At 40.7% G+C, this 25,045-nt stretch overlaps 1 protein-coding gene across 1 annotated transcript; it reads left to right on the top strand.

Annotated features, from left to right (window-relative positions):
- The first annotated feature begins 1,358 nt into the window (after positions 1–1,358).
- Positions 1,359–24,898, top strand: MIER3 (MIER family member 3). The gene is made up of 11 exons (XM_089688067.1): positions 1,359–1,505; positions 5,076–5,210; positions 6,202–6,322; positions 10,708–10,793; positions 10,988–11,060; positions 11,234–11,379; positions 11,858–11,936; positions 12,808–12,902; positions 14,416–14,543; positions 17,887–18,029; positions 18,171–24,898. The coding sequence occupies exons 1-11, from the start codon at positions 1,407–1,409 to the stop codon at positions 18,623–18,625; spliced, it is 1,560 nt and encodes a 519-aa protein (XP_089544193.1). The 5' UTR covers positions 1,359–1,406; the 3' UTR covers positions 18,626–24,898.
- Positions 24,899–25,045: the final 147 nt, after the last annotated feature.

The raw sequence follows: 25,045 nt of genomic DNA on the forward strand, positions 1-25,045 counted from the left end.
GCTTTTCTTTAGTAAAGACCAATATATTATCAAGAGACCCAGTAGATCTGTTGAATACAGATAGCTGTAATTTCATCCAAAATGGTATTTAACATAATTGTTGTAAATGTGGACTTCACAATTTGGCTTTGGCAGGTGTTTTGGAAACCTTGAATAATACAGTAACCACAAATACTTTTCACTATCTAGTATGCTAAACCAAGGATTTGAGTTAAGGAGTTCTCCACTCAAGGGAAAATGTAAATGTAGTAACTGGGCACAGTGCTTGTACAATGACAGCATTTGCCATTGCCTGATTTCAGTTAAAGGGTAACTCCACTTTCATGGGGAGAAAAAATGGCAAATGGAAAAAAAATATAGCATATACAATTGCAACACAAGTCATATTGTAATTGTATGTTATTAAAAATGACCTTTCCTCTTCAATCTACAGCGCTGTCATTTTCTGTAAAATGCAGTGCAATATAGCTGCTTGGGGGTGTTCTGTGTACAGAACACCCCTGGTAACATCATTTCCTGCTTGTGTGATTGGCTCACTGACTTTCCCAGAAGTCTGCACTAAGTTGCATGTAAGATTTCAGGCATTCCTGTCAACAAAAATTTAATTTTTGGTGAGATACTCCCAATAGGAGATAACGTATAAAGGGATGCAGACCCTGCCACTTTCCTCATTTGAGCCCTGCAGGTGCAGCAGCTGACTAATAATTATGAAACCATTAGATTCACTTCTAACATGGACAGGGACACAAAAATGGCTCTTTCTTCAGTATAACAAAAGGTAGGACTCAGCAACTAATTTTGTTAAAATCCTTGCAATTTATATAGATCACCCAGAGGGGAATGTTTTTATTTATTTTTTCCTCAACAAAAGCGGAGTTACTGTTTAAGGTATTTTAATGTGTATTCTGATGCCATCTGGATTATTTTGGTGCCAATCTGGAAGAAAATATTGAATACGATTTAGAACTTGATGCCAGATATGGAGTATCTGATGATGTAATAATAATTATTTTACTTAGTTGATACCTTGCATGACATTTACATGTCCAAGTACAATGCTATGATTTATTTTATTTTTATTTATTTTTTTGCATTAGGATCTGAAAATTGTTATTTAGAGTTGCCCTATTTTTACACCATTTGCTTGATTTAGAATTCCCTCCTAGCCAATAAGACCTTCTATGAGATTTTAGAAAAACTGTCCCCCTAAGATTGTTTGTATATTACACCTTTACTGTGTATTCGCAATGATTTCTAGTTTGTTTTTTTTGTAGATAACCCCCTTCCCCAACCTTACCCCCCCCCCCCCCCCAACAGTTTGTGACATTAAGCAGAGTATTTCTTTCCTGTCTTTTGTAGTCGGCTCTCTGTCATCAGAAGATCATGACTTTGACCCTACAGCTGAAATGTTGGTACATGACTATGATGATGAGAGAACTCTTGAAGAAGAAGAAATGAAGGAAGACGGAAAAAACTTCAGCTCTGAAATTGAAGATTTAGAAAAGGTTTACATTAGCTTGATTTTTATAAGTTTTTTTTATTTTTGTATATACAGCGGATATAAGTCTACACACCCCTGTTATAATGTCAGGTTTCTGTGATGTAAAAAATGAGACAAAGCTAAATAATTTCAGAACTTTTTCCACCTTTTAATGTGACCTATAAACTGTACAACTCAGTTGAACAACAAACTGAAATATTTTAGGTGGAGGGAAGTGAAAATAAAAAACTAAAATAATATGGTTCCGTAAGTGTGCACCCCCATAAACTAATATTTTGTTGAAGCACCTTTTGATTCAATTCCAGCACTCAGTCTGTTTGGGCTATGAGTCTATCAGCATGGTACATCTTGATTTGGCAATATTTGCCAACTCTTCCTTGCAAAAACACTCCAAATCTGTCAGATTGCGATGGCATCTCCTGTGCACAGCCCTCTTCAGATCACCCCACAGATTTTCAATCAGATTCAGGTCTGGACTCTGGCTGGGCCATTCCAAAACTATCTTCTGGTGAAGCCATTCCTTTGTTGATTTGGATGTATGCTTTGGGTCGTTGTCATGCTGAAAGATGAAGTTCCTCTAGCGGAAGCCTGAATGTTTTGTTCCAAGCTTGACTGGTATTTGGAACTGTTCATAATTCCCTCTACCTTGACTAAGGCCCCAGTTCCAGCTGAAAATAAACGGCCCCAAAGCATGATGCTGCCACCACCATGATTCACTGTTGGTATGATGTTCTTTTGGTGATGTGCAGTGTTGTTGTTGCGCCAAACATCTTTTCGAATTATGGCCAAAAAGTTCAACCTTGGTTTCATCAGACCAGAACACCTTTTTTCCCATGTGCTTTTGGGAGACTTCAGATGTATTTTTGCAAAATTTTGCCAGGCTTGGATGTTTTTCTTTGTAAGAAAAGGCTTCAATACGGGAGATTGTTGTCACATGTACCACACAGTCAGTACTTGCCAGGTATTTCTGAAGCTCCTTTAATGTTGCTGTAGGCCTCTTGGCAGCCTCCCAGACCAGTTTTCTTCTCGTCTTTTCATCAATTTTGGAGGGACGTTCAGTTCTTGGTAATGTCGCTGTTGCGCCATATTTTCTATGTCTAATGCCTTGGAAATATTTTTGTACCCTTCTCCTGACTGATCCCTTTTTAAAAATGAGATCCCTCTGATGCTTTGGAAGCTCTCTCTGGACCATGGCTTTTGCTGTAGGATGCGACTAAGAAACTAGAACAGCTGAACTTTATTTGGGGTTAATCAGAATTCACTTTAAGTGATGGCAGGTGTGTACTGACTCCTGTTTAACATGATTTTAAATGTGATTGCTTAATTCTGAACACAGCTACATCCCCAGTTATAAGAGGGTGTGCACACTTATGCAACCACATTATTTTAGCTTTTTATGTTTTTGAAACATACTACTTTTTTTGAGGGGGGGGGGTAGTTTGTTTTTCAATTGAGTTGTACATTGTATAGGTCACATTTAAAGGTGGAAAAAGTCCTGAAATGATTTATTTTTTGTCTCATTTTTTTACATCACAGAAACCTGACATTTTAACGGGTGTGTAGACTTTTCATATCCACTGTATGTGTATATGTGTGTATATATATATATAAAATAATATAATTACACACACTATATTGCCAAAAGTAATATAGTGATTGGAACACCTGAATCCGATGATTTGGAGGGGTGTCCCAATAACCTCCATGGCCCCAGGTGTATAAAATCAATCACCTAGGCATGCAGACTGCTTCTACAAATATTTGTGAAAGAATGGGTCGCTCTCAGGAGCTCAGTGAATTCAAGCGTGGTACCGTGATAGGTTGTCACCTGTGCAATAAGTCCATTCATGGCATTTCCTTGCTACTAAATATTCCACAGTCAACTGTTAGTGGTATTATAACAAAGTGGAAGCAACTGGGAACAACAGCAACTCAGCCACGGAGTGCTAGGCCATGTAAAATGACAGAGCGGGGTCAGCGCACGCTGAAGCACACAGTGCACAGAAGTCACCAATTGTCTGCAGAGTCAATAGCTAAAGACCTCCAAACTTCATGTGACCTTCAGATTAGCACAACAACAGTGCATAGAGAGCTTCATAGAATGGGTTTCCATGGCCGAGCAGCTGCATGCAAGCCTTATATCACCAAGTGCAATGCACAGCGTCAGATGCAGTAGTGTAAAGCACGCTGCCACTGGACTCTAGAGCAGTGGAAACGTGTTCTCTGGAGTGACGAGTCATGCTTTTCTGTCTGGCAATCCAATGGACGTGTTTAGCGGTTGCCAGGGGAACGGTACTTGCCTGACTGAATTGTGCCAAGTGTAAAGTTTGGTGGAGGGGGGATTATGGTGTGGGGTTGTTTTTCAGGGGTTGGGCTTGGCCCCTTAGTTCCAGTGAGGGGAACTATTAAGGCATCAGCATACCAAGACATTTTGGACAATTTAATGCTCCCACCTTTGTGGGAACAGTTTGGGGATGGCCCCTTCCTGTTACAACATGACTGCGCACCAGTGCACAAAACAAGGTCCATAAAGACATGGATGAGCGAGTTTGGGGTGGAAGAACTTGACTGACCTGCACAGAGTTCTGACCTTAATGAGCTTCTGGAAGAATGGTCAAACATTCCCATAGACACTCCTAAACCTTGTGGACAACCTTCCCAGAAGAGTTGAAGCTGTTCTAGCTGCAAAGTGTGGGTCAACTCAATACTGAATCCTATAAACTAAGACGTGATGTCAAAAGGGGTGGGGGTCACATGTGTGATGTGCCCAGGTGGCCCCACCCCATACATATTTAAGAACTGTCAAACCACTGGAGCAGGCAGACGGTGGGAGCCATCGTCTGAAGCGGAGCCTTTCTTTTTATTCTTTTTTCGGATTGGCTGCGGCGGACAACGTGATTGACATTGGATCTACTGCATGGGACATTCTTTTAGTTTTGTCATATGACGCTCAGTCACAAGGGCGAGTGTCCCGCCCGGCCGTCAATCTGCTATAGGCTGGGCGGGAAGGTGTTAATATAAATTATGGTTAAAATTGTAGATTGAATACCAATTCAAATTAAATTTAGAGCTCTGAACTTCAGCCAATTTAGTTTTTTTGTTTATTTCCAATGCTAGTAAAGATGCCGAGGGGAATTTTAGGTTAGAGCCATAAATTTTATTTATTTTTTAAATTTTTTTTTTTTTTACATTGCTTTTTCTGAGTCTACTGGTCAGGAAGTGAGGACATTCGTAACAAGACAGTAATAGCAGTCCTTTTGTTAACTGCTTTCTGTGTTTTTACTAGGACAAGTAAAGATGTGAAATATCTCGATAGAAACGTAGATTATAGTAAACACCTGACATGTTTTAACACTTCCCCACTTTAATCCAGACTTACGTGTGTGTGTGCGTGCGTGCGTGTGTGCGCATGTGTGTGTGTTGCAACCATTCATTTTTGATTTTCGATTTCCCTTCCAAGAGGAAGTATAGGAAGATTCAAAAGTTCTGCAGTAATTATTCTAAGATTATATTTAGAAAATGTTGTTTGCTTTGGCTCACATGAACACTAATTTTTTAAAAATGTTCTTTGCAGGAAGGAAACATGCCTTTGGAAGATTTATTGGCCATTTATGTCTATGAGCCTGCAGATCCAGTTATGGCAGGATCCAGTGTTGGCAGTTCTCCCAGCGAGTTGGCTGATGAGCTCCCTGACATGACACTAGATAAAGTAAGTAGCAACAAACCATTTACCTGCTTTTAGTCCTCTTGGCCAAACTTTAACCTGTTATCAATCGAAAAATATTTTATCTATAACCAAATTAACAGGGATTGAACAAAAAAGTCTAGGGGGTCTTAGTGATTTTAAAGGTTCAGTTGATATGAGAGGATATGGTTCAGGTTTCATTTCAGACGAGTGGGTTGAATTATCCAGAGTGGTGTTATATTTTCTTTTTGCAGAGAGGGCTTTCTGGGTTCAGTCCCATGATGTTGCCATTCTTAGGAAGTTTTTTTTTTTTTAATTTTATTTATTTTGTCTTAGACCAAAGACTTGTACGTCTGCATTAAAATTTTACTTCTGGAGTCACTAAAGAGTTTCCCATTCAGAAATATAGGTTTTGAGTAGACTGACCCTTAATATGATGTAACATGAAGTATACTATATTGCCAAAAGCATGTGTATCTCTCCGCCAACTTTGAGATTAGATGTTTCCAGTGAAGGGTATGGATAATGGTACAGCATACACAGACCTTTTTAGACATCTGTGCTCTTCAAACAGTTTGGGTAAGATCCTATTATTTGTTCTGCACTGTGTCCCTGTGCTCAAAGCCAGCTTGGTAACAACATGATGTTTTGGTGTGGAGGAACTTGAGGTGTCTGCACAGAGCCCTGACCTCAACCCTATTTAACATCTTTGGGGTGATTTGGAATGCTGATTATAAGCCACATCTTCTCATCCAATGTCCATGTCTGAAATCTCTAAAGTTCCTTTGCCTCCTTTTGGAGACGATTATAACTGCAGAGGGCGGAGGAGGGGTTTGGAATGTGATGTCCAGCAGTCTTAGAGTCAAGTATTCAAAACATTTGGTAATTGTAATGTAGATGGAAAGGTTATTCCTTCAGCTGTACTATACATTGATTGCAGTGGAACAGTTGGTAGTGTTTGGGGGTGATTAAACTTTTGCATTGTAAATCATCAGCTCTATTTCTGTTTTCTCAGGAGGAAATTGCAAAGGACCTTTTGTCAGGTGATGATGAAGAAACACAGTCTTCAGCTGATGATTTGACTCCATCTGTCACGTCACACGAAACAACAGACTTTTTTCCTCGGCCATTAAGATGTAAGCATCTAACCTATATTCTTTGTTTCCGCTAGATTCGGGAATCTTTTGAGAAAAAGGATAAAATGTGTGGCCAGTTAATTGGTTTTCTTTCTCATCCATTGAGGGACACAGGAATTCAGAAACGCTCAGATTATACTGCCTCCTGCAGAGGTTGGAGAGTTGGCAAACATAAAGGTTGCTATTTTGCTAGCTTTCTCAAGTCATGGTATTTTCTGCCTTGGTGACTTTAATGAAGTTTCTCTACCACACTTCTACATGAGCTTCTCTGACAGCTAAGTGGATTGGTGTTTCCTCAGCAAAAGCTTTGGAAACCATAATAACTGGAATACCATACCCCACAGGACAGGACATGTAGAGCTAGCCTGGAAGTTTGTCCTTTGGACACTGGACTCTACATTATGGTGTTGCCACACCTTAGTGTACAGTTAGCTGTGGAGCACTTTCCAGGTCCAGAGCCATGGCAAAGACCCACGTGTGATATATCTGAAAATTGATTTAGTGAATAAAAATGGCGAGATGCACTATGTTGCCAAAAGTATTGGGACGCCTGCCTTTACGCTTACATGAACTTAACTGGCATCCCATTCTTAGTACGTAGGGTTCAGTATTGAGTTGGCCCCACCCTTTGCAGCTATAACAGCTTCAACTCTTCTGGGAAGGCTGTCCACAAGGTTTAGGAGTGTCTATGAGAATGTTTGACCATTCTTCCAGAAGCGCATTTGTGGGGTCAGGCACTGATGTCAGATGAGAAGGCCTGGCTCGCAGTCTCCACTCTAATTCATCCCAAAGGTGTTCTATGGGGTTGAGGTCAGGACTCTGTACAGGCCAGTCACGTTCCTCCACCCCACACTCGCTCTTCCATGTCTTTATGGACCTTGCTTTGTGCACTGGTGCGCAGTCATCTTGGAACAGGAAGGGGCCATCCCCAAACTGTCCCCACAAAGTTGGAAGCATGAAATTGTCCAAAATATCTTGATATGCTGATGCCCTAAGACTTTCCTTCACTGGAACTAAAGGGCCAAGCCCAACCCCTGAAAAACAACCCCTCAAAATAATCCCCCCTCCACCAAACTTTACACTTGGCACAATGCAGTCAGGCAAGTACCATTTCCCTGGCAACCGCCAAACCCAGACACCTCCATCGGATTGCCAGACAGAGACGCGTGATTGGTTACTCCAGTGAACACATCTCCACTGCCCTGCAGTCCAGTGGTGGCGTGCTTTACACCACTGCATCCAACGCTTTGCATTGCACTTGGTGATGTAAGGCTTGGATGCAGCTACTTGGCCATGGAAACCCATTCTATGAAGCTCTCTACACACTGTTGTTGTGCTAATCTGAAGGCCACGGGAAGTTTGGAGGTCTTTTAGCTATTGACTCTGCAGACAGTTGGCAACTTCTGCGCATTGTGCACTTTAGCATGCCCCCGCTCTGTCTTTTTACGTGGCCTACCACTTCATGGCTGAGTTGCTGCTGTTCCCAGTTGCTTCCGCTTTGTTATAATACCACTGACAGTTATATAGTTAGTCTGGCTGAAAAAAGACAAAAGTCCACCCAGTTCAACAGTAAAAAAAAAAAAAAAAAGTTATAATCTTACAGTCAGTTGATCCAGAGGAAGGCAAAAAAACCCAGCAAAGCATGATCCAATTTGCTCCTGCAGGGCAAAAAATTCCTTCCTGATCCCCCGAGAAGCAATCGGATATTCCCTGGATCAACTTTACCTATAAATGGACGGTTGACCGTGAAATATTTAGTTCAAGGAAATTTCACAGATGGACTTATTGCACAGATGACAACCTATCACGGTACCACCCTTGAATTCACTGAGCTCCTGAGAGCAACCCATTCTCTCACAAATGTTTGTAGAAGCAGTCTGCATACCTAGATGCTGGATTGTATACACCTGTGGCCATGGAGGGGATTGGAACACCTTAATACAGTGATTTGGAGGGCTGGCCCACTACTTTTGGCAGTATAGTGTAGCTGTTGGTGCTTCAGCCCAACCATTTGGTTTCACTTCAAATTTCCTGCCTGCACTGATTTTACTGCAGTAAGAGTTGATGCTGAGTGATTGAACACTTTGTTTGGTGAAAGCGTAATTTTGCTGCTCCTCCTCTTGATGCACCACTTGGATTTTCAGACTGTTACCAGTGACCTTTGGTCCTTCAGGTATTCTGAGTTAGACAGTTCCCAAAAATTTCTTGGGTCTGTCAATGTCTTTTGCCCACCCCCTCAATTGGACTGCTTTTGGGCATCCTGATTGTTTCTGGATTTGTGTCCATCAACAAATGAGAGAAAATAATTAAACATTTTTGTTCCCTAAATTATTTCTCATGGGGGGTTATTTACTAAAACTGGAGAGTGCAAAATCTTGTGTAGCTATGCATAGAAAACAATTGGCTTTCAGGTTTTATTGCCAAAGATTAATTGAACAAGCTGAAGTTAGAAGCAGACTGGCTACCGTGCACAGCTGCACCAGATTCTGAGTGCACCAGTTTTAATAACTCTTCACCATATTTGATCATCTAGTACGAGTACGGATACTTTTGGTCCAGTACACGCTGATACCGAGTACCGATACTTTGCAGTGCAATTTTGCATCAATGCAAAATGTGTGGAAGCAAATTGCATCGCAAAGAATGGCATGCAATTTGAACAGGAGTTCAGTTCCTGTCCAAATCGCATGCAGTTTCCCCACCTGTCATAGCCAAGTTCACACAGGAGTGGTGCAGGAAACCTCCCTGCACCAATCCCATACTGTCATAGAAGGAAAAGCTAGGGATTTGAAATCCCCACGGATTTCTCTCCTCTCAATACAGGGATGACGGTATGGGCTAGACGGCTTTTGATTGGTCAGCAGCACCACTGTGCTGACCAATCGGAAGCCAGCTTGTCTGTACTGTAATCCCTGCACGGAGAGGAGAGAAAGCTGTGGAGGTTTTCCTTCTGTGACAGTATGGATTGGTGCAGGGAGGTTTCCCACACCGCTGTTGTGTTAACTTGGATTATGACAAGCCTGGGTTCACACTGGAGCAGTGGGGAAACCGCATGCGATTTGGACAGGAATCACATTCCAGTTCAAATCGCATGCTAATCTTTTGCAGTGCAGTTTGCCTCCATACAGTTTGTATTGGCACAAATCGTACTGCAAAGTATCAGTTTCATGTATTGGGAACATTTTCATGAGTATATGTGAAAATACACGTTATTGGCACTGATACCAATATCGGCATTGGTGCGTCTCTATTATTTTCTGTAACTTCTGAAAATGTTCTTAACCTGAAACTAATGCGTGCGTGCATCACACACATCATCTGAAGGTTGTATAAAGAAGGGTGTTTTTTTTTCATATTTCTAGGACAGTGATGGTGAACCTTTTAGAAACCGAGTGCCCAAACCGCAACCCAAAACCCATTTATTTATCGCAAAGTGCCAACACTGCAATTAAACCTGAATACTGAGATTTTAGTTTAGAAAAAACAAGCCATACATTAACATCTTTTGTCTTAAAAGAAAAACACAATAACAGAGCTTCCACTGAGCGCCAGCACAAGGGGGCAAAGTTCCACTGACCACCAGCAAAATGGGGGCAAAGTTGCACTGACCACCAGCACAGGGGGGGCAAAGTTCCACTGACCACCAGCACAAGGGGGCAAAGTTCCACTGACCACCAGCACAAGGGGGCAAAGTTCCACTGACCACCAGCACAAGGGGGCAAAGTTCCACTGACCACCAGCACAGGGGGGGCAAAGTTCCACTGACCACCAGCACAAGGGGGCAAAGTTCCACTGACCACCAGCAAAAGGGGGGCAAAGTTGCACTGACCACCAGCACAGGGGGGGCAAAGTTGCACTGACCACCAGCACAAGGGGGGCAAAGTTGCACTGCCACCAGCACAGGGGGGCAAAGTTGCACTGACCACCAGCAAAAGCTAAAATCTTGTGTTAAAAAAACAATTGTATTAAAACTCAAAGCCAGTCCAATATATATATCTATCCTTGGCAGTGCACTGACCGGCCATTCAAAACCTCGGACAAGTCGCAATGAATGAGTTGCGGTTCGTGACATCGTTGCCTGGCGCCGCTACTCCTTTCTGAGCATGCGCATGGCCCCTATGTGCCCTGTTATCAGATGCTCAGCTGCTGGGGCGACTTGGCTCGTGTGCCAACAGAGAGGGCTCTGCGTGCCCACTGCGGCACATGTGCTATAGGTTCGCCAACACTGCTTTAGGAGCACTAGGAGGCATGTTACAAAAATATCTTCTTAAAATTGGTCCACAGTTTGTTTTTACTATCAATGTGATTTACTTAATCTGTGAGTTTAAAGGAAGAAAGTGACTTTGCACATCCTAATAAACATTTGTCTTTAACCTTGTGTGTAGCAAATACAGCATATGATGGAGATAAGGAGTGGGAAAGTGAGGATTTGGAGACCGAAATGGGAAATTCTTCAGAAGATTTAAGAAAAGTAAGTGTGTGTGTTTCCATCAATTCCGGGCTTCCAAATCACCAACTTGTGGATAAAGGTATCTGCTGCTGGGCTGCCTTTATTATGTTACTGTTCACAAATATTCAACTTTGAAGAAGGAACCCCTCTTTCTACTTTTCGCAAAGGACATTGATTTGATGGTAAATGGGGTTTTATCTTTCTCTCTCTTTTAGGAAATAATGATTGGTTCACAGTATCAGGCAGAAATCCCACCTTTTCAGGGACATTACATGGCAGATTTATCTGGTAAGTGGACTGACATCTCATCTTGCATAAAGCAGGATATTGTAAACCCAATACTTTGGCATGTGTTGTGAAATGAAAGGGTTGTCATTTACACAGCTTTCCAAGATCAGAGTTAATTCAGAGGGTGGCATAAATAAAGTCTACATAATATCTGTTTATAAAATGCATTACAGACTACGAACACCAAGATCACTTGATCTGGAGTCCAGATGTCATTCCGGAGAGCAAAGTTGAGGCTTTTCTTTTGGAAACCATGAAGATGGAGAACAAGAGGATTGTGCACAGGGTATCTGATGGAACTATCAAAGATAACGAACAGGTGACTTATTCTTTTATCTGTTGGATTGTTTTTTTTTTATTTGCCATATTATTTCTGGGTAATGAAATCAGCTGTTGTACCACTGTTGTAGATAGAAGTTTTGCTGTTGAACAAAACTAAATCCTATTCAGTGTAGAGAGGGTGGTTTTTGCAGGCTCCGACTTTTGGACGCTAAAATAGAAATGTGGATATTGGCAATTTGAGATCTGCACTGGTTTGTTTCTGTAAACCAGTTCAGTAACCCGCTTCTACCCCCAACCTGCTGCTACTTTTCAGAACGCTTTAACAATAAAAGGTTGTCATATTGTTGAATGGCTGTTATTACTAGAGACTGACCTGCCTGGGTCTGTATTTGTGTTCTAAGAAAAATTTAGATTAACATTACAAGAGACTGTCCCTGTTATGTTCAGGATGTTCATGAGCAGAACTAATCAATCATATGGCTGAATTTGGATTCACTGGCATTTCTATTTTCCAGGCTCTGCTTGAACTCTTCAAGTGTCGATACGACTTCCCGGAGGCAATGGAAAGGTTTTGCAGTAGAGGAGCCTTACATGGTAAGAGCTTAAAGCGGAGTTCCAGCCATTTTTGTGTTTATTAAAACTCTGCATCTATAGTTTTTGTTGCTGCTGACTTTTAATAAATACACACTCACCTGTCCCAGGGTCCAGCGATGTTCTCAGCCGCGCTGTCCCTTCTCTCCCTGGTGCCGGCATCTCAACTGAGGGCACCAGGCTGTGACAGCATGCGGCTTCACAGCCAGGTGCCCACTGGGCCCGCACAAGTCGCGCTGTGCATTCTGATTGGTCCGGCAGTCTTCTGGGACCTGTGAAGGTTCTCAGGAGACTGTGGGAGGAAGGAGGGGGCTGAACTTCCGGCTCTCTCCGCCCCAGCAAATTAAGCCAGAAGTGGGAGCAGGTACCTGTCAAAACCAGGTATTCGCTCCCCCCAAACATTGCCAAATACGACAGTGGAGAAGGAGGCAAACAAGCGCAGCTTCCACTTTTGGGTGGAACTCCACTTTAATGACTGCAGTGGTCATTGTCTGTAAACAGTAATGTTTCAGTCAGCTGGGGAACTGCATTAGCACTTAACAGTTCTTCTAGAATTTAGCGTTGACACTACTTTTGTAATGTGGGAAACTATGCTATCACAGGGAGCACATCCTTCCTTTTACTTGTAGCCGTGATTTCTAGTGGGAATTTACATGCTACTCACGTGGACAAAACAACTTTTTCCAAATGGAGAAAAGTTTTTTTGTACAATGGTTAGGGCCCAGTGGGGATATGTGGCTCCACTTTCTTCCATTCTACCTGGAAGCAGCTTGAGCAGCAGAACGTGTTTTTCTATACTGAAGTGTAGATAAAACTACCAGATTAAACACAGAAAAGTCTTAACTCACTTTTTTTGTTTTTTATTTTTTTAAAGAAGAGTTCAGGCCTTGGACTGAGGAGGAATGTAGAAATTTTGAACATGCACTTCTAATCCATGGGAAAGATTTTCATTTAATACAGAAAAATAAGGTAATTATGTTTCACATTCTAGTGGTGTGCTCTTACATGAATGTGATTAGATTGTACTGATTTGTAATGAAAGGGCTGTGCATTAAAGGTGCCATTGATTGCACATGGAGGCTTTACAGCATCTTGAATCATTGTGCGTGAATTCATTTTTTGCCACACTGTATCTGCTAAGGTGTGAGCTCTTGGCAGACTGAGTAAAGACAAGCTCTTTCATGACCCCTCAGTGCATGGCTATTTTTATAGCCATCCCGTTTCCATGTGCCCCTCTATTGGCATTTAAAAATTATATGCCATGTATAAAATTATCCATCTATCCGAACAAACTAAACCCATAGGTTTTTGTTTTGTTTTTTTAAACTAAAATCGAACTATTAAATTCAAGGCGTGCAATGAATAACTCACATTTGCTTGTCCTCCCATACAAACTATGAAACCATCAAATGGCTGGTGACAGCACTGATCACGTGCAGTATCATGGAAACTGCAAATCAAACAGAGGCTACGATGGCAGTTTTCTCGTCTGAAAAGGATGGGCACATTGCATAGAATATAGAGTGCTTATGTATGGAAAGGTAAAAAAATCGGCAAATGTAGAGTTTCACCTGAACTGCACACACTTGTACCTTTTTTCTAGGTCCCCAGACATCTAAACTGCCAAAATAATCATTCTGAGCCTGGGTACACGTATACGTGGTGCAGTATAACGCATGTGATTTACACAGGAACTGCACCGCATTCCTGTGCAAATCACATGTAATTGTGTGCGTTGCACCGCATCTGCACCATACATGTATGGCTCCAATCGCACCGCATCTGCACCCCATACATTTTGTATGGCTCCAATCGCACCGCATCTGCACCCCATACATTTTGTATGGCTCCAATCACACCGCATCTGCACCCCATACATTTTGTATGGCTCCAATCGCACCGCATCTGCACCATACATTTTGTATGGCTCCAATCGCACCACATCTGCACCCCATACATTTTGTATGGCTCCAATCGCATTGCATCTGCACCATAAAGGTGCAGGACCCTTTTTTGTAGTCCGCAGGAGAATCGGATCAAATGGGGATTCACACCCATGTGATGCGATTCTGCTCATCACACCACATTTTGCGGACCGATTTCAGGGTGTTGTTAACTTAACATACACACCCACAGCGGTTCGCATGAACCGGGTGCAAATTCCACACTGCATCAATGTGAACGCAGGCTGAAGGTGCAAAAGCAGTTGCTCATTCTATCTGTCTTTAGGCCAGTTCAAGACTGTGTCATTTAGCCATTCAGATCTTCTTTAATCCCCAAGATGACAGCCTGTGACTTGCAGTCTGGAGTGGGAATTGCCGAGTACCTCCACTAATTTTATCTTCATTGTTACCCTGCCTGCATCACTCATTGGCACAGTAATGTTTTTTGGAAAGCTGTGAGACCATCGCTTCACTCCTTCCAGAAGTTGTGTTTGGATTAAAATGGTCTCATTATTTTTACCTCTTATTCCACTACCCAGGTGAGAACCCACACAGTAGCTGAATGTGTAGCTTTTTATTACATTTGGAAGAAATCGGAGAGATATGACAATTTTGCCCAGCAAACAAGATTTGGCAAGAAAAGATATCACCATCATCCTGGCGTAACGTGAGTTGATCTTAGTTTGGGTTACAGGTTTTGTTTTTTGTTTTTTTTATCCGTTTCTTTTTACTCAACCTAAATGCTGTCAACAACCTATAATCAATAACCCTGGTAATGTTATGCCATCTACATGGTTTGGTAGCATTTCTATTCTAGTCTGCTTAGCAATGTTCAGCATTAGAGATGAGCGAATCGAACCTGGCGAAGTGGAATTCGTTTCGAATATTAGGAAAAATTAGATTCGCGCCGAATCCGAATATTAGCAAACTTCGGATGCGCGAATCGAATTTTCCCCGATCGGCCGATTTTCATCCCTTCTACAGCCGGCAAAAAGTGTCCCTGCAGAGAGCTCCGCTATTTCTGACAGTTCTCTGACAGTTCCTTCACATTTACAGCAGTTGAAACATTGTATCTATTTGTTTCCATTTAGGATACAGATGTTTTTATTCGGAAACAAATAGATACAATGTTTCAACCGCTGTAAATGTGAAGGAACTGTCAGAAATAGCGGAGCTCTCTGCAGATACACTTTTTGCTGCACTGGAATTCTTCTTCATCCTCATCCTACTTCTTCTTCTTCATCCTCATCCTACTTCTTCTTCTTCATCCTCATCCTTCTTCTTCATCCTCATCCTACTTCTTCTTCTTCATCCTCATCCTACTTCTTCTTCATCATCCTCATCCTACTTCTTCTTCTTCTTCATCATCCTCATCCTACTTCTTCTTCATCCTACTTCTTCTTCTTCATCCTCATCCTACTTCTTCTTCTTCTTCATCCTCATCCTACTTCTTCTTCTTCTTCATCCTCATCCTACTTCTTCTTCTTCTTCTTCATCCTCATCCTACTTCTTCATCCTCATCCTACTTCTTCTTCTTCATCCTCATCCTACTTCTTCTTCTTCATCCTCATCCTACTTCTTCTTCTTCATCCTCATCCTACTTCTTCTTCTTCTTCATCCTCATCCTACTTCTTCTTCTTCTTCTTCTTCTTCCTCATCCTACTTCTTCTTCTTCTTCTTCTTCTTCTTCTTCTTCTTCCTCATCATCCTACTTCTTCTTCTTCTTCTTCCTCATCCTACTTCTTCTTCTTCCTCATCCTACTTCTTCTTCTTCCTCATCCTACTTCTTCTTCTTCCTCATCCTACTTCTTCTTCTTCCTCATCCTACTTCTTCTTCTTCTTCTTCATCCTCATCCTACTTCTTCTTCTTCTTCATCCTCATCCTACTTCTTCTTCTTCATCCTACTTCTTCTTCTTCTTCATCCTCATCCTACTTCTTCTTCTTCATCCTCATCCTACTTCTTCTTCTTCATCCTCATCCTACTTTTTCTTCTTCTTCATCCTCATCCTACTTCTTCTTCTGCTTCTTCTTCATCCTCATCCTACTTCTTCTTCTTCTTCCTCATCCTACTTCTTCTTCTTCTTCCTCATCCTACTTCTTCTTCTTCTTCCTCATCCTACTTCTTCTTCTTCTTCCTCATCCTACTTCTTCTTCTTCTTCTTCTTCCTCATCCTACTTCTTCTTCTTCTTCCTCATCCTACTTCTTCTTCTTCTTCTTCATCCTCCATCCTACTTCTTCTTCTTCTTCTTCCTCATCCTACTTCTTCTTCTTCTTCTTCCTCATCCTACTTCTTCTTCTTCTTCTTCCTCATCCTACTTCTTCTTCTTCTTCTTCTTCCTCCATCCTACTTCTTCTTCTTCTTCTTCTTCTTCTTCCTCATCCTACTTCTTCTTCTTCTTCTTCCTCATCCTACTTCTTCTTCTTCTTCTTCCTCATCCTACTTCTTCTTCTTCTTCTTCCTCATCCTACTTCTTCTTCTTCTTCTTCTTCCTCATCCTACTTCTTCTTCTTCTTCTTCTTCCTCATCCTACTTCTCCTTCTTCTTCTTCTTCTTCATCCTCATCCTCATTCTTCTTCTTCTTCTTCTTCTTCCTACTTCTTCCTTCTTCTTCTTCTTCTTCCTACTTCCTTCTCTTCTTCTTCCTACTTCCTTCTCTTCTTCTTCTTCTTCTTCTTCATCCTCATCCTCATTCTTCTTCTTCTTCTTCTTCTTCCTACTTCTTCCTTCTTCTTCTTCTTCTTCCTACTTCCTTCTCTTCTTCTTCCTACTTCCTTCTCTTCTTCTTCTTCTTCTTCTTCATCCTCATCCTCATTCTTCTTCTTCTTCTTCTTCCTACTTCTTCCTTCTTCTTCTTCTTCCTACTTCCTTCTCTTCTTCTTCCTACTTCCTTCTCTTCTTCTTCTTCTTCTTCTTCTTCTTCTTCTTCTTCTTCTTCTTCTTCTTCATCCTCATCCTACTTCTTCTTCTTCTTCTACTTCTTCTTCTTCATCCTCATCCTACTTCTTCTACTTCTTCTTCATCCTCATCCTACTTCTTCTTCTTCTACTTCTTCTTCATCCTCATCCTACTTCTTCTTCTTCTACTTCTTCTTCCTCATCCTACTACTTCTTCTACTTCATCCTACTACTACTTCTTCTTCTTCTTCTTCATCCTCATCCTACTTCTTCTTCTTCATCCTCATCCTACTTCTTCTTCTTCTTCATCCTCATCCTACTTCTTCTTCTACTTCTTCTTCTTCATCCTCATCCTACTTCTTCTTCTTCTTCATCCTCATCTTCTTCTTCTTCTTCATCCTCATCTTCTTCTTCTTCTTCTTCTTCTTCTTCTTGCCATGGGCCCCTGTACCGCCTCCTCATGCTGCTGCCAGGTCCAGAGTGTGTCATGGGTCCCTGTACGGCCTCCCATTGCTGCTGTCTCCATCGCCACACTCTGCCATGTGCCACTTTCAGGTCTCCTCACACTGCTGGTGGGTTCCATTTTGTCATAGGGTGCTGTATGGCCTCCCATTGCTGCTGCCTCCACCACCACACTGTGGCTCCACACTCTGGTTTTGGCCCCGTGACTGGCCAAATGAGTGAAGTGTGCGGTGATTCTAAGATCGACGGCACTCATCTGCATGTCATACTGACTGACAGTATTATTTCTCTTCCCCAGCAGACTCCAAGGGCATTTAAATTAAAGGTACAGTGTTCTGCACTAATATAAAGGCTCTCTGAAGCCTAGAAACACCCTTTTTATAAGTTAAATTCGCAGCGAATAAATTTGCATCGAATCAAATTTATTCCACAAATTCGGCGAATCAGCCGAATCGAATTTTTGAATAATTCGCTCATCTCTATTCAGCATGATACTTAGCAGTAGTGAACACACACTGCTACATAGAAAATGTTTTTCCAGTGGACCGACCTAATCGTTTTGGTCTCGTGGTTCAGCTGAATACTGGCCAGATGTGATTGGAGTTTGTCATCTGTTTTCATGTAAATTCACCATTTTTTTCTTGTATTTAGGGACTACATGGACAGATTGGTAGATGAAGCAGAGGCACTTGGAGGAGTTGAGAATCCATCAGCCTTAACCTGCCAGAATAGGACAGAGTCCATCCCTGACACCCAGCTTAACATTCTGAATATGACTGCTAATGACCTTACAGGTGGGTCATTATTGCAATTCAGCCTTTAGCCTCTGTGTATTGTGTAGGTTGTGTATATGAGTAGCAGGTGTATTTTTACTGCATTCCTGAGAAGCAGCAGGAGATCTATATTTACAGTTGCATGTTTCTTGATTCTTTCAGCGCTGACTCACAGCGTGGCCAACGTATGCAATTCTACAGACGTAAACTGTTTAAATGACGGCTTCCCATCGCTAGATGCATTGCCTCGTGGCCCAGTGAACCACGTGCCTGTCGGGACAGAAGATCTGCTCAACTTGCCCAGCAATGGCGAAAGTGATTGCTTTACCTTATTTGAGACTGGATTTTATCCTCCTGACCTCAACTCAGTAAGCTTATGTAGTGAGGAAACTGAGAGGCCGGCAAAAAGGATAAAAATGGGGATCTCCGTCCCGGAACCCTTCATCAACGATGTGTCTGTAAATAACCTAAGTGTGGACTTTGACAACCATTCGCACCATATTACCAGTGCCAAAATGGCTGTATCCATGGCAGACTTCAGCAGTCTTTCTGCTAATGAAACAAATAGTTTTATAAGTTCGCACACACTACACCATACAGCCCTGCAGTCGGAGTGACTCCGCCTCCTACGAACGTTCTATTTTGGGGACGCAGCCGCCGCAAAATCTGATCATAAACTTCGGGTTTGCCTAGTCTTTCACTGGAAGTTTGAACTTTTTTCACTATGACATCAGTGATGTCTTTTGTATGTAAAGAACTATATCTTGATTTTTGTCAAGAATTTAACTTTTTTTTTTTTTCTTGTTGGTCCATTTAATGTGGAAATAACAATGTTCGGCAGAGTTGGGAACTCGGATTATGATCTGGGAAAGCAGCTTTTAGGCTTAACTTCTATTTTTCTTTAAAATTTGGTAGATAAACTTGGTCTCCATCTCCAAAAATAAAACCAGCACAGGTTCAGAATCTAACTAGGTGACTCTTGATGTAAGCTACGTTACAGCAGAGAGTTCAGTGGATAACCAATGTTTACAGGTACCGATCCGTTCCCTGCTAAATGTAGCATTTTTTTTTAAATTTTTTTTTTTTTTATTTAAAGCAGGGTTGGAAATACTTATTTAAACTGCACAGTTCACCTTTCACGATGTTTGTTTCTTTTTGTTTTTTTTTCTTTAAACATACCATTTCATAAAGAGATTTAAAAAAAAAAAAAAAAAGAGCACTTGAGCTGAAATCAAGACCAGCATCTCCAGCAGGTGCATGGGACAGCATACACTTCACCATGTTTTTGGATAAATACACAATGTTCTTTATACTGCCAGAGTGGATCTGTGTACCTGAGCTGAATGTGTCTTCTGTATCTTTTTGCGGTGTTGTATTTTTCATCGGGAGAAGGGGAGTAATACTTTTTTTCAATTTTTTTTTTTTTTTTTTTGAAGATTGTAAAAAAGGAAAAAAAAAATTAATTGCACATTGATCTGTGTATCTTAAACCTTTTCATGAGATAGCAGATTTTGGCCAGACTTAAAGTGTATGTCAAGGCGTTACCAAAATTTACCCCCAAATCTCCATATTCCTTTGTTTTTTTTGTTTTTGTTATACCTTGTTCCTGCTGTGAAAAATGGCTTTTATTAGGCCATGTGACAAGAACAGCAGGTTTAGAAAGTTTCTGCAGGAGTGGCTGCTTGAGGGTCAGTTCCTATTGACATTGGCACACACCAGAACTCTATCTCAGTGTCCTTTCACTGTATGGTATATGGACAGGCTCTTGGGAGTTAAAGCAGCGGGATTGTTTTGCATATGGAGTGCTGTTTGGGCTGATAAGTGTCTTTGCTGCACAAAAATCCTAAACATGAAGTTGGGGGCTCACTGGATTTCTGGTGGGTAAACGGGAATTCTTCTGTACTTGCAGTGTTTTGTTTTTTTTAAGGGATAAAACATGCAGTTAATATGCATGTATTGCAGATATTTACTGCAGTCTTCTTTTTTTTTTTTTTGTGTGTTTTGCCCAGACATACACTTTAAGTGGAAAAGTGATAGAACGCACATCATAGTTTACATTAAAGTCCTCATTCTTGTTCTGAACCTTTTCAGACTAGCATGGGTGGGTGAGGTTAACACCAGGGCCTGGATGTACTGCTCCCCTCCGCCCCCTTCTTCCTCATCTTGCTTGTTAGTTACATCAGATACAGCCATGAAGTGCTAGTTACTTAACCTGTGATTCAAGTTTATTTATAACAGATCATATTAAAGGGTAATCATTTTGACATTGCCCATATAAAAATACTGCTGAGCAGCCCAGAGCTTGCCAATACATTACATGCCCAGCCAAGAGGTGTTGAGTTTGTGTGCTCCCTTTGTAAACTTGCCACAGAAGAGTTCATTTTTAAAAGGAAAAAAAATAACATGCACATGTTGTGTGTGCTTCTCTGCCAAAGAGTCCTTCACACTGCACACTTTGCAACTGTCTTTATTCTACCGCTGCTCCAGATAGGCTCAAGAGTTGAGAATGTCGTCTCATAGTCCATCCGAGGAATGTGTTCATTCACCGTTCATTCATGGCACACGATTGGGGCGTGTGCAGAGAGCATAGATCATAGTTAGATTTTTCAGAGGGAGGGTATTTATTAAACTTACTGTGAACTGCATTGGAATCGGTCCTGAGCGACTGCCATTTTTTTGAAGGATAATTAAGTTTACACTGCAGGCTTTATTAGGCTGATCAACAGTGGGTAATAACATACCTTTCCCGTGTTCTGTATGCAGTTTGTTTGCCTAGATTTATGTTTTTGCTATTTTTTTTTTTTTTTTAGTATTTAATATGAATTCCTTCCAGAATTATTTTTACCCACACTTGAAGCGTATATAAACCTTGAACTTATTTTCTTTTAGTTTGTAATCCTCTCATTGTATACAATATATTTTTTTTATATAAAAATTTTTTTTTAAAAGCAAATTTTTGTGACTGTTGCAAAGTTTTTCACCTGGAGATCCTGCCAATAAGAGAATTTCCTGCTGAAGGCTGATGCGAAGTCACAACTCCCCCTGAACAGCAGCAGTATTGTCGGCTTGTCATGCGGTCTCCTTCATTGCAGCCATTGTGCAGACACCTGATGGCCAGCCCAACAGCCAACTGAAAAATCATGATCAGGAAGCTGATCACACCACTGTTGAAAGGCATTGGCGTCGTGTTAGCCATTCATCAAAAGTGTATTTTAATGGCAGGTTCTCCAGGTAAAAAAAATTTGCAACAGTTTCACAAATCATGACATGCTTAAGAAAATCGTATACAGTGAGGCATGATGCCAAACACATCAAAAATAGATGTTGGGTTTATATACACTTTAAAGTCATTTTTGTTTTTTTTATTTTATCCAAGGAATGGGCTTAGAAATTATAGTTGCTTACAGATGACTGAATGCTCAACCTGTTGCACTTTTAGCAAAACATAATCATTCTCCATAGCAAATGCAGTAATATTCAGTGAATCTATGCATTGCTGGAATCTCAACGTAGATGAAGACAGAGTTTCTTGCCAGTAGTTTTGATTGTCAGCAGTTTGTACAGACAATTTAGTGGTTGAACAGAATAAAAAAAAAAGTATTTTAATTTTTTATTTTTGACCAAAATACTTTTTGATGGTGTAACAAGTTGAGCTAGCGATACACGCCTTTTGTAATGCTAGTTTACTTCTAGTGTATGAATCCTGTACCTGTTTAGTAAAGCCTTACAAATCCTATTAGGCCTCTTTTCCTGGCACCCCTCTGCCTGGACGTGAGACCTCTCTGGTTGCTGTTGCAACTTTTTCCTTTTTTGTGTGTTAACTTTTTTTTTTTTTCAAAGTATTGCATTGCTGGTTGTGTGGGCAAAAAAGAGTGTTGGAAACTGTGAGCTAGCATTAAATCTTTACCTCTTAATTCTCGTGATGAGGCAATAATTGCAAGAATTTTGTAAATATCTGTAAATTCTCTTTATCTTAGATATATCTATTTCTGTAAAATTGTTTTCTGACTTCCTGCAGTGTATAGTAACATTTTTGTGCATGCATAACGTGACACAATGTGTACCACTATTAACTTTACCCATGTAAAATAGCTATTTATTTATTTTTTTTCTCTTTGTTTTATTTGTGTTTTTTTGTTTGTTTGTTTTTTTTAAAAAAAGCTGTTTAAATTGTCACTCTGGCTGCCACATGGGCCTGTACTAAATTATAAAGAGAGAAAATACGAAACATTTTGTGTTATTGGCTGTACCTTTTTACAGAAGCACAGTATAGCAGACCAGTGTGGCAAGCCTGAGGTCCCTTCATGCGCACTGTTTAACGTATACCTGTGGTCTTCTTAAAGTGGCCATTTTGCACATGTGACATCACTGAGACAATGAGGTAAATCATGATTTCCTAGACTGCATCCAAAATGGCTACATTTATTACAGATGGGCTACAGGTACACTTTACCATTGGCATGTAGAGACCTACAAATGTTATCTATCTTGCCTTTTTTGAAATGAAATTTTAAGCACAATTCCTCCTAGGAAACCGGTGAAATCCTTGTTTAATTTTCAGCCATTTGTTTCATGCAGACAAACCAAAAACAGAAAGGAAAACATGTTTAGTAAATGGCCATTGTGGCTTTTTCTAGTGATGTATAAGTCTGTGGCGCAGCAGTGTTCAATTGCTGAGAGAAAACTGTTTCCGCAGTAAGCCTGCTGTCCCTGTTTTATGTGTCAAATCCCCAAACAAGGAAAGAAGAATTTGCTGACAGAAAATGGTGAGGCCTTTTGGACTTGTTTGCTTTCAAATGACACATTATGCTGTAGTCCAGAACCGTTTTAATCAGAGGGTCATAATCCTTCCATAGCTTTATGTAACTGATCTTTATTATGTAAGGGTTAGTTAACTGGACAAAGATCTAGCCGTTTGGTTTACTAGAGACTAGTGATGCCAGTGCCATAATGATCGCTAGGTGATGGTCTAGTGTGGTGATCTACCAAAGTTCTGAGAAATATTGGTCTTAAACTGTACTAAGTGATTTAACATGGAGTTCCACTCACTCTGTAAAATAATAAGCAGCTACAACAACTGTAGCTGCTGACTTTTAAAAAAAAAAACAAAAAAAAAAACAGCCACTCACCTGTCACATGATCCCGCTGTGCCTCCACCTCAGCCATCTTCAGTGTGGGCACCCGGCTGTGACAGCTTGCGGCTTCACAGCCGGGTGCCCACTGCACATGCTCGAGTAGCGCCGCGCTTCCTGAATAGCCCTGTCGTCTTCTGAGACCTGTCACGTGTTCCACAAGACTTCGGGGAGGGAAGGTAGGAAGACAACTTCTGCTTACGATCGCCTAGACGATCATAGTGGGAGCGGGTGCCTGTCAAACTCTGGTACTACCCTCCACCCCACTCCTCAAAGGTGCCAATCCTTAATGGGGAACGGGGGACCAATTTTTAAAGCAGAATTTCCCCTTTTGGGTGGAACTCCGCTTTAAGATCAGCCTTCAGCGCATTAAATTATTTTTTCTTACTGCATATGCATTAGGGTGCCATTTATTGGTAAAACACCAATACGGCTCACTATGTTACATTGCAGTGAAACAAGCCAGTCTTGCAGTCACTCCGTCAGTCGATTTACTTCTTATACAATCAATTTGCCTAATTGGTTTTCGATCCCATTCTGAACATGTACAATGTTTGGATACAGCACTATGAACTAAAAACAAAAGCACATTTTGCTCTCCATATTATATTGTGCTGTGCTTCTTTGCCCCAGATGTCTGTAGGACTTGTCATCCAAATCCAGATTGTACTGAGTCAGGTTGTCAAAGTTGACTACAGATTGCAATGCTAAAATATTCTATTTTGTAAAGCGCTGTGCAAAATGTTGGCATAATATAATTATTATATTATATTCTGAAAGCTTAGAGATGGTTACAATAAATGTATAGATGTGATCTTTGAACACAAGCAAAGTTCTTGTATGCACACAGTAGTCATTTTGATAAGCCTTTGTATAATCCAGGGCAATATCCTCATTAGTGACCAGTTTGTAGTAAATACGGCTTCATCTTCCCTGCTGTAGGTGAGATTATTGGCAGGCATAGACTAGGGCCACGCATAATCCCTATGTGTGTAGGTATGGAACGTATATGACCCTCCCTATAAAATGGCCTCTTTCTGGAGTCTAATTCTTCTTTTCCATAGCTGTGCACTGAGTTGTCAGCCTGTCCATCTTTATCATGATGAATGTTTTTTCATTTTTTTTTTATTTTCATTTTTTATTTTCTGAATTTACTTGAAGGGTTTGCAGAAAAGTTCGAAGAAAATACTAAAGTGTGTATAAATCTGTTCACAGTTGTGCAGTGTTTTATTTCCTGGTATTTTTTATTACTCATCAGCAAACATCTTACTATGCTTCACACCTGAACTTTTGAGAAGTTTCTTTTTTGTGTGTGCGAGTTGCTCCATAATCAAAGTAAATATTTAGTTGTTCTCCTCCAAGGCTTCCTATGACGCCTCCTACAAGTAATTAGAATGCTCTATTTTTTCTAAGACCTGAAAAGTTTACCCATCTAAATGGCTCCTGATTTACTGAGAGGTATTTTTTTAAAAAAAGAAATGGAAATAATTGCCATGTATATTTAAGATATGTATGACTATTCCTGTTGTATTGCCAGTGTTTTTCCAGTTTCAGAATTACTGCTATAACCCCCAGGAACATTGGGTGACAATCACAACAACGTTTTAGTATCAAAGGCTCAAGGAGGTCACTGTTCATTGATTTTAATATTTGTACATAAACACTGACTTTTTTTTTTTTTAAAAACATTATTTTGTATTTTTGTTGTACTTTAATATCTGGTGTACAGTTCCAGAAATAAAAGTCTGGAAATCTTGACTTCCTGTGAGTGTATAAGATTTTTCTACAGGGAATATTTTGCATGGGGATATTTCTTATGAGCTTTTGCTAGCTTTTTTTTTCCCAAACTCCTATAGGGTTTTTTTTTTTTAAAGTGTACCCAAGAACAAAACAAGACCCATAACA

This window comes from Staurois parvus, unplaced genomic scaffold (assembly GCF_062004578.1).
Source record: "Staurois parvus isolate SC_StPar_1 unplaced genomic scaffold, SC_StPar_1.0 ptg000445l, whole genome shotgun sequence".
Taxonomy (NCBI): domain Eukaryota; kingdom Metazoa; phylum Chordata; class Amphibia; order Anura; family Ranidae; genus Staurois; species Staurois parvus.

Coding starts and splice junctions, on each gene's coding strand:
- MIER3 (XM_089688067.1), top strand. CDS start 1,407: ATGTTGGTACATGACTATGATGATGAGAGAACTCTTGAAGAAGAAGAA. Junction 1,506..5,075: donor AAATTGAAGATTTAGAAAAG/GTTTACATTAGC, acceptor TGTTCTTTGCAG/GAAGGAAACATGCCTTTGGA. Junction 6,323..10,707: donor TTTTCCTCGGCCATTAAGAT/GTAAGCATCTAA, acceptor CCTTGTGTGTAG/CAAATACAGCATATGATGGA.